Below are 17860 nucleotides of genomic sequence, written 5' to 3' on the forward strand. Positions count from 1 at the left end.
TGCAAACATTTATAATTAATTTATCTGAATATTTATCTAATTTCTAATTGAGAACTGAACAGCCAACCTAGTACATACTTTTTGATATGATAATTTTGAACAAAATGAGAAAGTCAGGTTATCCCCTGCAGTTTTCTTGTAGCCAGACTGAGGGTTTCCCCTTCATACTCTGTGCTTTAATAAAATCATCTGGACCTCTTCATATTTTTTCCACCTCACTTGTTGTTGCTGGTTGAGAGCCAGACTCCTGTTGGGCCTGGCCAAAGAGTATTAGGTAAGCGAAGCTGTAATAGAGTATAAATAAACAAACTGCAGTTTACAGTCTCTACTGACCTGATTTCAGCTGCAGATCTTTACATTTGTGGAAAATTCCCACCAGGCTCTCCAGTTCATACATATCCTGCAGTAAAGAGACAAACATGTGACGTGTTTGCACGTGCAGCAATGAAAGTGGGACAAAAGGTTTCAGCAAGACTAAAGCCCCAGGATGATAACCATCTTTTAGAGATTACATGGTGGTCTGTTTGGTTAATAGGGGTTACACTGTTAGAAGCATTTAATGTTCCACCTACAAAGTTTTCTGCCTCTGTTGCTTCTCAGTCACTCAGGGTCATGGCAGATGAGAAAAGAGAATAAAAAGCAACAATTTTTAAAAATGCTTCTTTAATTTTTTTTAGTCAAGAGCTCCTGGTTTGAATATGTGGATCTATGTTGTTTGTGTTGCCTTTCATGATGTTGACACATTTACGTCCAGTTAGGCCCACTAACTGGACGTCTCTTGTATCCCATTTACACTAGCCTTTTGAAACCATACCAGACACAACTGAACCGCCCTAATATGGTACTAGTTCATCAGTAGGGCTCGGTGCGGTTCAGTTCTGGAGCGGTTCTCAGATAACAAAGAGAGCATGAGAAGAATGCCCCATCTCCTTACAGGCAGCCTCCGTAATCATGAAATTTCAGACATTCATGAAAATACTAGCCTCCCAACCTTGCCACACGAATTGCAGTGATGATTCTGCTTAGCAGTGTGATGAACCTCAACCTCTGTTGTTGTTCCTGCATGTTCCTGATTAGATGATCGTTTGTCGTATCCACTTCCCAAAAGCTGATTGGCAAGTAAATTGACAAATGCTGCAGAATGAGCCACACTGGCTTGTTTGCACATGTATGTTCCATCAATAAAAAAGATGTGGTGGAAATGTGTTGTCTTCATTGCATAAACCTTCTTGAGCATAGTCCTTAAAAAATATGAGACTTAAGTCACAGGAGGTTTAAAGTTGGTCTGCCACTCACTTTTGATGCCCGTTTTGTATCATTTCACTGTCCAAATACCCATATTGTCAAGTTTCAAGCATCTAGCCTTAGATTTGAGATAAAGATCAAGGTGAAGAACTTGGAGGTTTTCCTGCTTGTTCAGTTTTCTCTTCACCTTTTGCACTGCAACAATATCCATGATGCCTTCCTATGCAAAATATAACAATTATAACCAAAAATAACTTCCTGAATGTTACAGGGGCCACCATTTGATTTGCTTGAATCCCTCCTTCAATCCTTGAGAACAATTGTACCTGAGATTGTCACTAGGAGGGAAGGAACCATGCTAGCATGGTATGTAAACAGTCATATGGTCATATGGAACCAAACTTAGCACGGATCAGTTTCAAAATGATGGATCTTGAAGTCACTTTCGATCCTAAAGCAGATCCTACATGCTTTCCTTAAAGAAAGACATATGAAATCCTCATTTCTGGGTCAGTTATTGTATTTTTCTTTTATTTGTCTGGAAAAAAAAAAAACTTTGATATATATATTGCTCTCTCTTAAAAAAATGCTCATTAAATTTGCCTCATAAATGGATCTATTCGAATCTTTTTGTAGATTGTGCTTTCTTTTCAATGAATTTAAGAAGTAAAAGAGAACGGACAAATACTTTCTGTCTCTCCTGTTTCCTCTTTCATTTTAATCCCGGATTCCACACAAAATCCTGTTGTGGGTTTTTTAACCGCTCCTTGGACACCTGGTATCTTAAATGGAGGTTTTACTAAATCTGTCTAATCAGTGATTATATTTTATATTATTAGTATTATTAGTACATTCTCACCGCCATTTTTAAACAGTAAACACCAGTATATGTTTTATATTTTGGTTTCTTTTTCAAAAACAAAGAAGAACATTAGACCCACTTATGCATCCTTTATAGTGCCTGTCCTTTCAGGATCAGGGGCTGATCGGCTCTTTCTGTGAGAATCATAGTACACCTGGGGCTGGTCTCCATTCCATCCAAGGGAAAAACAGAGACAGACCGTGAACAAACACATTTATACCAGAGGACCATCTAAACAGGCCAATTCAGTCATGTTTTTGGACTGTGGGACAGGAGGTTAACCCACTCATCCGCATTCAAACACAGGCTAATAGAGGATGTTTTGCGTGTTACTTTTTCACTCTGCAGTCCAAATTTTCAGTAGGGAAGACTTGATGTTAAAGCACCTCAAAATTCAATACTGCACTGCCCTTTGAAATATAGCGATAGATGCATTAATCAACTACTTATTTGAACTTGTGGCAGTTTATCATTAACTGCTTTGTTTCCATGATACTAGAATAGAATAGAATAGAATAGAATAGAATAGAATAGAATAGAATAGAATAGAATAGAATAGAATAGAATAGAATAGAANAGAATAGAATAGAAAATCCCACAATGGGAACTTATGGTGTTTCCATCAGCAAAAAAATTAAAGATTAAACTGTACAATACTATAGAAATTGCTTCATCAGTGCCTTAATACATGAAATTGAATATTCTATTAGTCAGCAAATAACTGAAATATCCACTATTTAGCAAATTATAAAGGCTTTCCCTCTTACAACAGGAAAATGGTTTGTTAAGTGGTTAGCCTGGCCAGTGAGACTGACTTATATGGAGCATAAGTCAGTCAGGTAAGGCTGAAAATCTTGACCAATAACATCACAGCAAGCAGGATGCAACCATAACAGCCAAGATGCAGCAAAACACTGAGCAAAGTTTTAATGATGGCTTTTAATATTTCTCAAAAAACTGTCAATATAGTTAATATTTCAACAACTGGCTGCTGTTTTTTTTTTTTTTTAAGCTAGGCTAGGGTTTGGTATTTGTTCTAAGGTTTAACTTTGCAGGTAAGTAAGCCACTTTTGTCTTTTTTTATTCTTAGATAATCTTTACTATGCTTGTCTTTTTTAATGGTCTCTATTTAAAGTGAACATGATTATTTCTTTTTTTTTCATTTATGATTGTGGCTTTGCATTTAACTTGCGAATAATTGATAGCAAACCCTCCTATAGATACCATCAGTTTAGGAGCCTTGGATATGAAACACTCCACAGATGTTTTTTTACTGTTAATTTGTTATTATTTTCTTATCTTTTTTTTTTTAGGTTGCCCTTTATATGCGGGCAGTGAATGACATCTACGACAAGACTGACTTTAATGGAATCAAGTTGATCAACTTCAAAATTAAGACCCTTAGAGTAAGTTTGGTGCCAAAACAAACAGTTAGGATCCTCAGGCTTGCCTGAGGATCCTAACTGCTGCAGAGTTTTCTGTGATTTCACAAGTGTAGAAACAAACAAAACCTCAAAGAACTACTGTGGCACAGCCTCTCACACAAGCCTGTCTGATTCCTAACATGCCAGATTGTTATGATGCTCAAAAACAAAAGGTTTAAAAAACAACAGTTACTACATTGCGTCCTTGTCAGTTTGGCAAATTAAGTAAACCTCTGTGTTTCTCCAGGTGATGACAACACAAAACAAGAAGGATCCTCTTAATCGACTGTTTATTGGACCGGAAAGTCTGTTGAGTCTTTACTCTGAGAACAACTGGGGAAACTACTGCTTGTCCTATCTGCTCACTAACAGGGACTACAGTGGAGTATTGGGGCTCGCATGGGAAGGCAAGGCTGGTAAGCTGTATAAATAATCCAAAATTCATTTAAAGGCCGTTTGAAACTGCAAAACGGAAGCTTTAAATACAAAATGTGTGCTTTGGTTCCATTATGTGGGAAAAAAACACAAGGCATAAAAGAAACCTCCGCTCTGCTCTGTGGGGGCCTATGAAAATATACTTTGCCTCGAGGGAGATTTCATACAATGGGTTGCTTGAATAACAAGCAAAGTCAAACACTTGAGCTTCTTCCTCAGCAGGACTTTAGCCTCATGTATCAACACTCAGTGTATAATAAAACTTATTAGATGGGATTCTTGTAATGTTCATTTTGATTCCGCTTTAATAGTTTGATATTTTTATTTTCATGTTTATAAGATTCGATGAACTGAACAGTTTCATGGAGGATGTTTTCTTACCAGCTGCCTAAAGTGATGGATAAAACATTAGCATATGGACAGAAAAATACCTGTTTTATTTTGTGCATCTTTTTTTTAACTTAAAAACTAAGTAGGGAGTAGCTTAAGAGGGAAAGAGTTTTCCTCTTTCAGGGGATACTCCTCTCCGTTTGATGTTGTGGCTCCACTCTTGTGACTTATGGCTCCCATGTTGGGAGGTGTTGTGCTGGCCATGCTTGCTCTAGTGAGCATCCCTTCCTCTTGACATTCCAGGGGCTAGCTCACCAGCTGGGATGGTATGTGCTTTCACTACCATGGTCCATCCAACTTCCAGCTCCAGGAGCTGGTGCCTTGTTGGTTGGATCTCTAGGCCATCGGATGGACTGGGTCTCAGCTTGCCCTGCAAAGCAAACCATGGTTTTGTTGCATGATGAGGGCAGTTTGTTGACCTATGTCTCACCCTGTGTGTCTTTTGCATGAGGCTGCAGCTCCTAGGCTCCACTCATGACCTACCTCAATGCATTGTTGTCATTTGTCTGTCTGCTTGGAGCTCCTACCGCCACTCCCTCACCTGACTCCCTCTGATATTTCTTGCTTTTTGATGTGTTTCTGATGCTCCCACTCTTAAAAAAAACAAAACAAAAAAAAAAAAACCTGGACATATCTAGGTAACACACTCAGCTCCATACACACACAAAAACACTTTCTACAAATAAACAGAGACGAGCCTGTCTCACTGTGATCAGTAGTCTGCCATGACCACCTGGAGGTTTGAGAAGAAGGAGCAGAAAGATACAAAACCACAGGAGACATTTTCATGATCGTAGTTCCCAAACATTGTGTTCTGGGTGTCAAAACAAGCATCGCACTGATACACGTTCTTCAATTCGCTTAGGGGAGGACAGAACGTCTAAATTATAGGTGTATGGTCAACTGTGGTTGATTTTAAACATGGAATTATATTAACAAGTTTTTTTTAACTTGATTATTACCAGTTTAGACAAAGCATTGCATTAAACAATAATATAATTCACATAATTTAGAGCTATTAAACAGCTGTAGAAAATAACTGTCACCGACACCTTTATCAAGAATATACGGTGTCTTGATAACAGAAAAAACATGTTAATAACTCACTGTAGACCAAACAGAAATGTGAGATTAATACAAAACAGAGTATCTTTAGCTTAGTAAAGTATATAATATCTTTATGTTCTGCTTCTCTGTGTGAATTCCAGTGTGAATCTGTGCAGATTTGGCAAATCACAGTATCGTTTTCAACTCCCAGGACTCCCTGTGTCTCTTAACATAAAGAAAAATAGCTGTGGGTTGTTCTTAACATTGATTACACAAACTTTGCAGTTTTACAATTTGTATTATTCATTAACTTCTGCTCTAATGTTTCAAACATCTATGCAAAAATGACTTGTAGAAGCTTTTACACAACTTAAGGCAAAAAAAATCAGATCAAACTGCATAATACTTGTTTTTATTAGATCATTTCATCACACTTTGGCACACAGAGCCTGAGTAAACATAGTTCAAATTTAATCCTGCTACTCATACAGGGTTTAGCTTGAAAAAGCAGAAATACCATGTCAGAGGACCGAATCGTCAACATTCTGTTAAGATTTGCATGAAAATCTCTTTCAGCTTTAACTGTGTCCTTCAACAGAGCATTATAAAAGAGTTCCAGTTATCTAAACATGTTTTGTTGATCTAATGTTGAAACCAATTTCAGTAGCTGCCAGATAAAATAAGACAAACAGCCTTGAGTCCAGAATAGCATTGACATTATCTCAAACAAATTCCCTCTTCTCCTGCAATGGGCCTGCATCAGGTCTGAGTTTAAGACCCTAAACACAAACTTATCAAAAACAAGCATGAAGCAACTCCACTAACCTCTGCCAGCTCTGCAGAGGGGACTATCTCTCAGTGTGTAGTATTATTTCTGTGCAGGAGGAAGTTATTTTGGGACAAATAACCTTTCAGGGACTTTATCTCATGTGCAGCTTTCTATTGGCCAAAGTGGAGGGCGTGGAATGAGGCAGACCACCACGGTGACATGTGACAAGAGTTCAACAGACCTTTGCTACCCCCCCAAAAACACACACTCATAATCATCGTATAGAGGTTCTAGCACCTTGCTGAGGATTGATGGCTGCATTCCACAGTGTGGTTGCCATGGAGACGTCTCACATGGTTGACGAGCACTTACACACATGTTCGGTTTAACGTCAGTGGATTATGTCCAACCTTCGAAAAGCGAAACACTCTACTCACTCGGGTTTGTTAGAGGACAGGAGTAATAGCTGGTCTGACCATAAACTCAAAGATCTCAATATCTGTAGAAAACAATAACCCCCCTGAAATAAAGAACATTTCTTTTTCTTTATCAAATTGGCTCAAAGTTCGTAAGTAAACACAGTTCAATTTTAATCCTGCTACTCATACAGGATTTGGCTTAAAAAAGCATAAATACCATGTCAGAGGACCCGTTCGTCAACAATCTGCATGAAAATCTCCTTCAGCTTTAACTGTGTCCTTCCACAGAGCATAATAAAAAAGTTTCAGTTATCTGTTAAATCAGGTTTTGCTTATTTAAAGTTGAAACCAAAGTCAGAAGCTGACAGACAAAATAAGACGTTATTAAATTGCAAAAGATCTTCAAATAACATAAAGCAATGAAAATGCATTTTGTCTGCATTGGTTCTGCAACATAGATGTCAAACAAGTGAAAGAAAACTAATGTCTGAATTTATAATCCAGCAATAGGGCTGCTTTTCTGTCTTTGATAAGACCCCTTTTAAAACACTTGCTTTAAAATTCTTGGGGGTCTCAAGATTTGCAGCTTTAAGACATCTTTGCTCCAACTTCTATGCATCTGATAGTTTAGCAAATTAATGTGAAACCCAGCCTGGACTCACAGCCACAGTTGCCTGTGAGCATAGGCATATCTAGAGGGGGGCCAAGGATTAGTTGTTCTCATTGTTCAAATCGTTAATTAACATAAAACAAACAGAAACAGAACAGGAGCGCGGGGCTGTGGCTCACGGCGACTGCAGAAAGGGGGCGGGGCACCGCCCAATCACAGACACTCAGACCTCCAGCCAGGCTTACTGGGGAAAAAATGATTCTCCCCGCGTTTCGAGCCAAATCTATGAGGACTCCATGGGAAAGGAACGGGACACGATCAGGAGATGAGACAGACACAAAACCTTCTCTTTCCACTGGCCTCCAGGAACCATGAAAATAACTAAAAACTGACTAACAGATAGGGTTGGGAATTGATAAGATTTTCACGATTTCAATTCTCTTATCAATTCTGTGAAACAATGAATTTGGTAAGTGCACGGTGACATTTACCTACCTTCGCCTGGGACATTCTATTTCTGCCTGCCTCGGCGAAAACAGAAGGCAGTGAACTGGGGCTGCCAGCCTCTGAGCCAGCCAGGCTACCTGTCTCATCACAGTCATCTAAATCTAATTGAGAATGCTTCCGCTTAATGAAAAAACATAACTGTACAATTTCAGGAAATAAACTCATCTCCCCCTGATTTAAATAAACAAGTGTCACCTTTCCCTCGCTCCCTGAACTGCGGAGCAACTTTGTAGGATGTTTCACTACATCCATTGCAATAGCTAGAATCATGTAAGAATTCCAGCTACCAGTAGTTCAAAATAAACATGCTAGCAATGAAGGTCTGGATTAACGAGAAAGGCACACTCCCTTAATAACCCCAAAGACAGGCAGGAAATTGGTTTATTTCCAGAAAGGGAATTTACTAGGAACCACATTAAGCACAGCCAGTGATATAAAACTAGCTGCTTACCACCAGAGTTGCCTTCCATGCTACTCGTAACTTTAGCTTCTGTGCAGAAGCATCAAAAACACAGCATTCGTTAAAATGTATGCAATGTTGTGTGCACAGGTGTTTCTGCATGTTGGATGCATTTCCTCCCGTGGGTGTAATTGCCACTTTGCAATGATTGCAAAGCGCCTTGTTGCCATCTTTCTCTTCCTTAAAACAAAGCCAAACTTTCAATCGCTATGACCTCTTTTGTTTTGCTTTTCTAGACTTACACCTGGTCACGTTGTACTTGCTAACTGAATGTCGTGTGCGTAACTTGCTTAAAAAATGTGATGTAAGTCGTGCTGCCCAGAGCTCTAGGCTCTGCTGCTGCCTGGAATCGTTAAGAGAGTCGTTAAGCGAGCTGCCAAACGGTGCCATGGTTCTGAACAGGAACCGGTTTTCGATTCTTATCCAACTAACAGCTGAATCAGAAAACAAACAGAAAACAAAATAATGATCTGACTTCGATAGCTGGGCTGGACCGAATATAAAACCCTGATCGCAAGTGGATGAGATGAGAAGTAATTAGACAGCCGGGCAGGAACGGCAGGTGAATGATATTAGCAATTAAGGTCAGCTATCAGGGCAGATCATGACAGAGCTAAGAATTACTTTTAAGGTTTTCTAGGGGAGAGTTTGTCTGTGCAGTCATCAATGAGTCTTAAGATAAAAAAAACAACAACTAATAAACCCATTTAATGTATATATTATATAAAGCCAAAAACAGATTTAAACACCAACGTATAAATATGTTAGTAACTTTATTAGCAAGGGTATCAAAAAAACATGTCTGTCTTCAGTGGATATTGGCCCGTATTTGGCCACCCCTATGAAACAGGATAAAGCATACTGTACAGCGCCACAATATAAACATGCTACCCAAAGGTTGCAGCTATTACTGATGTTATCTTTGCTTAAAGTCCAATTAAAACAAATCCGCAGATATTAATATAGCTCAAATTCTTTCAAAAACTTCCACAAAGCATACAAGGGAACCATTTCTCTGAAGTCAAACGTCATTAACTTGCTTTTAGCAGTTTTGTCAACTGCTGAAGTGGGCTAACTTAGGGTGGAGCTGCCTAGCTGCAACAACAGTGAGCCACCCTAGGGGGCACACCCCGCCTTTTGGGAACCGCTGGTCCAGAGCATGTTTGTTTCAAAGCCACTTCTGAGCTGCCAGTTCACTTGTTAAAATAGTGACCGGACCAGTTTTATCCTTAGTAGACTTTTTGTTTGTAATATCAGACCCTTATTTTTATATGGATGTAAGCATAGAGGAGAAAGAGGGAAATAAATTCCTTTTAGTTGCAGTACATTTTTGAATAAAACACATGACAGAGAAAAATGTTTTCAAAGAAAAATCATTAGCAGCTTGGTCTTTTTTATGTTTTCAGCTAAAAAAGGCAGACGATGTCATAGTGGTTTATGTTTTATTAAAGTATAATTTTAACAATAATTTTATAAAAGTTTAATTTATAGAACTGCAACCATCCTTTTAAAAAAACTTGATAACACTATACTATATACTATATGACACTATTTTCAGGGTCTCGATGGTTTAAATCATCTCCTCTAGTTATCCGAAAGTATATGTCACTCGCTGTAATTTAGGGGCACTGCAGAAAAACACATATGTTTAACCTTGGATCTATTTTTAAGTGTTTACAGAATGACTTTCACGCTTTGTTTTAAGCTTCCTGTTACCACATGTTCCACACTGCAGGGGTTATCCTTCTAACGTGCATTTTAAGTACTTAAAGAACTCTATGGTGTTCAGGAAGAAATATATGATGTAAAAACCATACAGTGGATTCATATAGATATGTTTACATTACATAGAGAATAGTGAGAATCTCCTAAAATAACTTTTTGAGTATTTGATTCCTCAACTGTTTTAGCCAGAGACCTCCACAGATAAACAGAGTTCTTCATTTGTGCAAAATAATCTTAAGCAACATCTGGTAGAAGCTAAATGTAGGGTTTAGGCAAAATAACGTCAGGTTTTCTTTTTAACACCTACAGTTCAGCCTAAGCTCATTTTACAGTAATTCACACACCTGAGCATATCTAAACAATTATGGATTATGTTTGGTTCATCAGTGGCGCCAATGTTATAGTGAATAGAGGACAGTGATTTACATGTCCTCATGACCTGAGTGAGCAGGGTTACATGTGCACAGAAATGCAAATGTACTCTGATTACTGGTGTTATTAGATTTTGAGGTGAACATGTAAGCAGCAAAATGTGGTAAATAATACTGAAATTGTATTGCCCCAGCTAGATTTCTCCTTAATAATGTGATTATCTTGTGTATGTAAACACTACTCTCTGCATTTTGGTTTAAATCTGTGCGCATCCAAAGAAAAATCTGAAGAGATGCTAAAGGAGGATTCTTTTTTCTCTATTTTTTGCAGTTGTCATCTGTAAAACTTGCTTGCAAAATGGGACATAACTGGCTATGTAGTATTTATTTTGTTTAATTATTAATTTATTCACATTGTTTAATAAAAGGAGTGTTAGCTCAGTTCTGTTAGCACCCGGTTATCTCTCGGGTCCAGGCGTGATTTATAATCTCCTCTTCTTTCAAACAGAAATGGGGAAAACATCCAGAGGTGCAGTCAGATGGGCTCTTGTCTTGGTGGAAGTTATTCAATCCTTTGTCAGCTGTCAAAGTCTTTTTTATACTGTCTGAGACATCCTGAAGGTGTCTGTTCATCAGGTCCCTTAATTCTTAAGCATCACTCTCTTCCACCAGACTTTAAGCAGCAAGTGCATACGGCAAGCATGACTTGTGATATCTGGAACATATCAGGATTAACTGAATATCTTATTTCTGTAGTGCATATAAATGTGTTAGATCTATAGTGTTTATATGATTTTCCAGTGATCGGATTTCCCCTGTGCAAGCAAACAGGCTCATTTCTGTGATTTTTCTTTCCTGAAATCAAGCAAACAAAACAAGGAGTTTAAAATTGAGTAAGATCTTTAATGCATTCCAGACAGATTAGGTCTTTTGTTTTCAAAGGTCAAGATAATGTAACAAAAGCGTGGTTTAATTCCTTTTGCGATATTCTGCTTTGAAAAGGTCGATAAAGTGTTCAAACAAAGGATGGCTGTGATGAGAAGCCACCTGATGCAGTTACATTATTTGCAGTGCATTTGGGCAACTTCCGGGACTGTAGAAAACACTGCCCTATCAGTAAAAAGTCCTCCTTTGTCTGTTTTACTGCTAGCCGTTTTATTTATGGGCTTCAACTTCCCCCAGATGTACCTGAGGAAATGCTACCATTGTTTGGTCATTTTAAACAAATATACATGCAAACTGTTTTATGTCAAACCACATCTGCTTAAGTTTTTCTGGCTGTTGTTTTCAACTAAGAAGTGTGCACTGCGTGTAAGTGATGCAGGTTGTGATCGAGATCTCTTTATCTAATGAGACTGATAATAAGGAGCTTTAATTTTGTCTCCTGTTTGCGGAAAATACAGAGCGCAAAGGAAAAAAACAGCAGCCCCTCTCTGGTAAATCTGCCAAAACCCACAGCAATCTTTCTAAGTAACAAAGCTCCTCGAATGGTCTATGTGAGGGGGTGGGAGGGCTGTGTGTGTGTTTAATGAAACATCATTTTGTAAAGTTCGACAAACATGTGGCGCTGTCTTTGAATTTCAACAACAGTTTTGTTTTGGCATTGAGTAACTAATGTGTCTCAAAAGGAAATAATAAGCAACTTTAAAAAATCAAAATTATTGAATCAGGCACCACTTCATATTTAGAAATGAATAGCAAAAAGCTCACATATTGTCAGTTATTGTTTTAAGACTACCTACCTACAGAGGTGTGATATTATAGAACAATATGAGGATTGGGTTTTTGCACTGGTTTTTGCAATAGAAAGTAAATACAGACCCATTATCCCCAAAATACAAGCGTTTATTAACAAAACACTTGTACTTCCAGTTATAATGCTTTGGTCAAGAGCCTTTTAAATTGATTGTAACATATAACTAAAATACTAAGTAAAAACAATAAAAAATAAATTATAAACTTGATAACATACAGAAAACTGTAAAAAAGCAACAACAAAAAAAGAACATGAAATACAAAATACGGTGGTTTAACAGGACTGCCTGGATGTATGTTATATTTAGAACCAGAGTTTGTTATGGGGAATTTAGAAGAGGACAATTTAGCTTTAAAACTAATTTAGAAAAGCATTTTGTATCTACCTAAATTTGAGAATGCAAAGCAGAAGAAAATAAAAAAAATATTTTTTAAGTATATTACATTAGTTTATAGCAATTAAAGGAACAATGCCAAAAAGTAAACCCCTATGTCAACATGCCAGACAGATGTAAGAAACATACATATACAAAAGAAAAAAAAAAATTCAGGCCTAGGTATGAATGTCCCACAAAAAGTCACATTAAATACAACAAAAACATTTTAAATAAACACTTAACAAGTTATGGGTTGTCAATATTTACTCTCCACCTTCTATTAACACATCTGGAAGGTCTGTTATTTCCATCTAGGCAAGAAATGATCTCCAAATCTGATCCAATAGCTCTTCTTTACCCTTCAAAGTGTAAGATTTCCCTATCCAAAGACATACATATAGTTTTTTCCAGTACTGATAATCCTTTAGCTTATGATAAGGAAATGTTAAGTAGTTCAATAGAGTTATGGTTCATATAGTTGTTTGGTGGCTATATTTCAAGAATCAACAGTTTTGGATTCCCTGGAATATTTACGTTTAGTATGCTTTCCATTCCAATTTCTATAGTGTTTCAGAACTTTTGTACCTCATCACATTCCCACAAGCAGTTCAACAGGGGCCTTTGGATTTATTGCACTTTATACATGTATCTGGGATGTTGCAGTAAAACATATGCAGTTTAACAGATTTAATGCATGATCCAATTAACCTGTAGAAGTTGAAGTCTAGTATTAACAGTCTGGGTGTGAGTTTTTAGGAGAGCAGCTTTCCCCTCATCTAAAGAAATGTCATGTTTAAGATCTTCCTGAATCTGTGCTGAATCTGTTAACTGAGGATTCTGCTGATGAAAAAATAAACAAATTGTACAGATATGAAATATGTCCTTTGTTGGAAGAGAGCATGTAAAAATTGCAAGAATTGATTTGGATATATTAAATTTGTTTTTAATCTCGTCAAATGACATCATTGCATCATCACAATATAAGTCTTCAATCTTAATTAGACCCTTTTTTTGCCCATAATAAAAACCCAGAGTCTTACAGACTGGGTTTAAACTTCCAATTAAAAACTTTAACGAGAGAAAGAAACATTCTGTCATAAGACAGTATGAACTTAATGCCAAATATTAACCATATTCAACACAATAAGGCTTTGAATTTGTCTTCTGACTTCTTTATTTGGGGCAGAATACAGGTAGCTACTCACTTTCAGCTCTATCTGAAAAGTAAAACATCATTATTCTTAAATCAGCTGCCAATTAATACATAAAAGGTTATTGTTAGGTAAATAATGTAAAATACATTTTTATAATATTTCAAAAATCTTTTTATTGCACTTATAAAAGAGAAAGGGCTCCCTCTTTGAATTTGGAACCTTTATTCGCCCATGCCAGGACCCACAGATCAACTGTTACACCACAGAACCTCTTCTTCTGCTACAGATACTACTCCCGCTATTAACAGTGACCTACTGTAGGACCCAGATCAGCTGCACCTGAACAAAAGTAATTAGATGTAATATTTAAACAATAGATTTGAAATGACTTGAAAAATAAGGTATAATAAACAAATCAATAAAATAGTGAAAAAATGATACTAATCAAAATTAAATATGTCCAGGTTTCAGTATTTTGCTGTGCAAGGAGAACAGCACACACAATTTCCCATGCTAGTAAGGACTATATGGACATGTTTAATGCACGTAGGTAAGAGTGGATGAAAGTAAGACAAATAAAACAGAAATCATTATGTTGCCATACCATTAGTGTGATAGTGAATTAAAGTTTGTTACACATTTCAAGCACAACCCAAAATATACTTGCAAAACAAAATTAAGTTAACTATATCTAGATTGTTTTAGCCTAAACTAAGTATCTCTGTTTGGGAAAAAAAAAAAAAAAAAAAAAACATCTTTTAATGCATCTGGCAGCAACATGGAGAAAACAATGATAGTTTAATAGCATGATTTAGAGAGATTGCTGTTAGAAAATCTTTGCCTGGCTTCTTGAACTGTTAGGTCACTTCCTATCCATCCTTCTACCCCAATTCAACCAGCTGTTTTGTGTTGTAAGAGGGGCTTTTAAACTTATTCCATAACTCAACTAGAAAGTGTGCTGGTTCTAAAATGGGTGTGTAGGTTTTGATGTGAAGCATAACAGTCGTGGAGTGGGGGTTAAAGAGAAGGTAGCATAAAACTTATGCAACAACTCCAAACTGCAATGAGTCTCCCTTCTTGGTGAGAACTGAATTTGAGCTCTTCCATAGAGTTTGCACTATGTGGGCATTTATAGTCTTTCCAAACCCTGCAAGCTACATGTTTCAACTCTTTGTAAGTAATCATGGACGACGGTTGTGTGATATTTTAAGTAGTTTTTTAACTCGAGCTTCAAGGACCGCTGTCCTGCACCTTTTAAATACAGAGTGGGGAGAGCTTGACGGCATGCTGAGGATGGGATTCAGCCATTTGATTCAATTATTGAAGCAAAGACACATCTCAAATGTACAGGATGTCAGATTTCAGTAACTGGAATCGAGGAAGCCTGACCTAGCACAAACCAAGGCGTTTATGCATTTAAAATTGAGGGATGAATAGATCTAAGGAAGGATTAGTAAAGCTGCATGAGATCAGACTGATCCAGAGAGTATCTGTCCAGTGCCTTATGTGTCAACAATTCAATTTTAAGATACATTCTTACATTTTTTTATAAATCTGTTCTTTCATCATCCTTTATAGCTTTGTCCAGGATCTGTTCATTAGAGCAGCATTCTGAACAGAGACACTCAGACCTTTATGAAAACCACAAACTTGTCTCTGCTTCTTCTTTTCTCTACATTAGGTAACTGGGGAGGAATATGTTCACAGTATACGGGCCTCCGTAATGGCCGTATGTCCACCCTGAATACGGGACTGATCACGATTCAGAACTACGGACAGTTCCAGCCTCCTCGACAGGTTCAGTTGACCTTGGCACATGAACTGGGTCACAGCCTGGGATCTCCGGTCAGTCCTCTCTCCTAACACTTAACATCCACACCTATGTATAACTCTAAAATGTGTTTATTAAAACTATCTCTAAAATTGGATCAGGACAATTTCAATTTCAACACAGACTATACCAACAATAATGACTTCTTGCTTTTTATGTCTGACTTCATATTAAAACACCACACCACTTTAACTATTTAACTTGTCATTAATTGCTTAACTCCAGACTTGATTATTTCAGTGAACCTTGTAAGGGGAAAATTGGTAAAAAAAAAATTTTATGATTGTGTTTTAACCAGTAGTCGTTTCCTCTCATTCTAATCTGTGCTTCAATCTATGTTAACTTAACCTGTGGCCATGAAACTCTGTCAAACTAATTATATAATATATTAGCATGTAAGAGCATGTTAATAAAACTAGGAATATTTTTACTAAAAGTATTGCTTTCAAACAATCCTATTTCTTATTATTTCTGCACACCCTTTGATTTGTCTATTAACACTTTAGTCTTAAAAAATTTATTTAAAAAAATAAATTGACAAATTGACAAAGTCTAAATGTTTTCTCAGATTTTTGCAGCAAAACAACCTTCCTCCCATCTTTTTAATATAGTCGCGTTTGGAATTATTATTAAGATTTCTCCATTAAGGTTTTAAAATGAAGTTTGATTCATTTACAATTTTTAATACTTCTTTATGTAGTTTCATGTTTCATTTTTCAGAAATAGATTTTTCATCCACAAACTTCATGTTTATTTTTCCCTTCTACAGTGCCCCTTCCTGCAAGTCCATATTTGCATCTTAAATGTAAAATTAACAAGTGCTTTTCTTTTATTTGTTTATTTATTTCCTCCAAAGACATCTCAGGGCAGTGGCCTAATCACTTCATTAAACCCAGATTCATCCAGCATGAAGTAGGCATACCGGAACAATATACTATACTGTCGCCTTTTTTGTATGACCTTCAAATATTTGGAGTGATTGTGTATTGATACTTTGGTGGGTGAGCACCCACAGTACTTATTTAGTTTTCACAACACCTGTCAATAAAAAGAAATACCATGATCTGATTCAAAGTAAATATTTTTTACTAAGCATACATGTGTGTTTGCATCAGGCTTGAACAAATTGTACCTGTTCACCTGAAAAGACACTACAGACTTTGGCCTATTGATTGCCTATTTTAGAAGAGACACTGGCGTCACCAAATGAGCTCTGATGTCACTAACATTCATCCATCCATTTTCCGTCACGCTTTATCCCTCCTGGGGTCGAAAGGGGTGCTGGTGCCTATCTCTAGCTCCCTACTGGCAAGAGGCAGGGTACACCCTGGACAGGTCACAAGGCAACACAGAGACAAAAAGGACAAACAACCATTCACGCACACACTCACACCTAAGGAGAATTTAGAGAAGTCAGTTAACCTAACGTGCAAACTCCATGTCACTAACATACAAATTATTTTATATCAGATTAAGAATGCAGCTCATTTGGTCTTTGACGTATTGTCTGACATGACATCATGACATCAAACATGATGACAGCAAACTCAGACCTGAATGGACTTTTGCAGCAAATGAAAATTGAACACTTATTTCTCCTGCCTGTCAGACTCAGGCAAAAACAGCACTTAGTGGAGTTTATTCACATTTGGAGGAGCGAAAACTCTAAGAAACAATCTCCATGAGATTAAATATTTTATTGGTTGAAACTAGTCTCTAAAGGGAAGATTTGATCAAGCTTAAAATTATGCCTTTGAATTGACCTAATAGGAGGGGGATTTTTTTTTTCTTAAAAGCAAAAGGGATATGTTACATTTTCTATCCTGTTAGATCAAAGCTCATCAATGAAACATATAGAAATTGCTCCTCATTTTCTAAGCAGGAACAAATAAAACACCCTTCACATATTACTTAAAAGTTGTGTAGAAATGGGTCCTCAGCATCCCTGATCCTCTACCATACCCAATAGTGGGCATTATAAAATATTTTACATTTTTCTAACCCACCTGGAGAGTTTCTTACTGTTTGTCTTGGCAAATCAAAGCATTTAACTCCAGGTAAAGTCCACATAGAGTTAAGCGAGGTGCACCTGCATACATTAATGGTGATTGGGAAGAAAAGGCTGTTTATTGCTCCAAAAGGAATCTCTAGAAATCTTTGAGCAAGATAAGTATATGTTTCCTTTTCCAGCCTTGTTTGTCACAGCTCTTACTGGCTTTTAAAGCATTGGATTTATTTAGGCAAACAACTTTATGATAGCTATTGCTGACTTAGCTAAGAGACTTACTAAAATGACATCACACTCTTCTAACCTTTTTGAAATATTGACCTGTGTCCCCCAGAGAAACAGAAAATAAGAGGTATCAAAAGTATTAATGTTTATTACTCCAGTAGAAGTATAAATCCTACTGTTTAAAACACTTTTGCAGATGTTAGAGTATCAACTTAAGCTTTTACTCTAGTAAAAGTACTATTTTTA

The 17860-nt window shown here is 37.0% G+C and overlaps 1 protein-coding gene across 1 annotated transcript in view; it reads left to right on the forward strand.

Moving 5' to 3' along the window:
• The window catches only part of LOC107097307 (disintegrin and metalloproteinase domain-containing protein 10-like), a 40272-nt gene that overhangs the window by 14321 nt on the left and 8091 nt on the right, over positions 1–17860 (forward strand). The window contains exons 7-9 of the mRNA XM_015394406.1: positions 3421–3513; positions 3779–3947; positions 15232–15395. Of these exons, the coding sequence (XP_015249892.1) occupies positions 3421–3513; positions 3779–3947; positions 15232–15395 (426 nt within the window). The remainder of the gene's footprint in view (positions 1–3420; positions 3514–3778; positions 3948–15231; positions 15396–17860) is intronic.

This window comes from Cyprinodon variegatus, unplaced genomic scaffold (genome assembly GCF_000732505.1).
Source record: "Cyprinodon variegatus isolate N-32 unplaced genomic scaffold, C_variegatus-1.0 Scaffold684, whole genome shotgun sequence".
Lineage (NCBI taxonomy): Eukaryota > Metazoa > Chordata > Actinopteri > Cyprinodontiformes > Cyprinodontidae > Cyprinodon > Cyprinodon variegatus.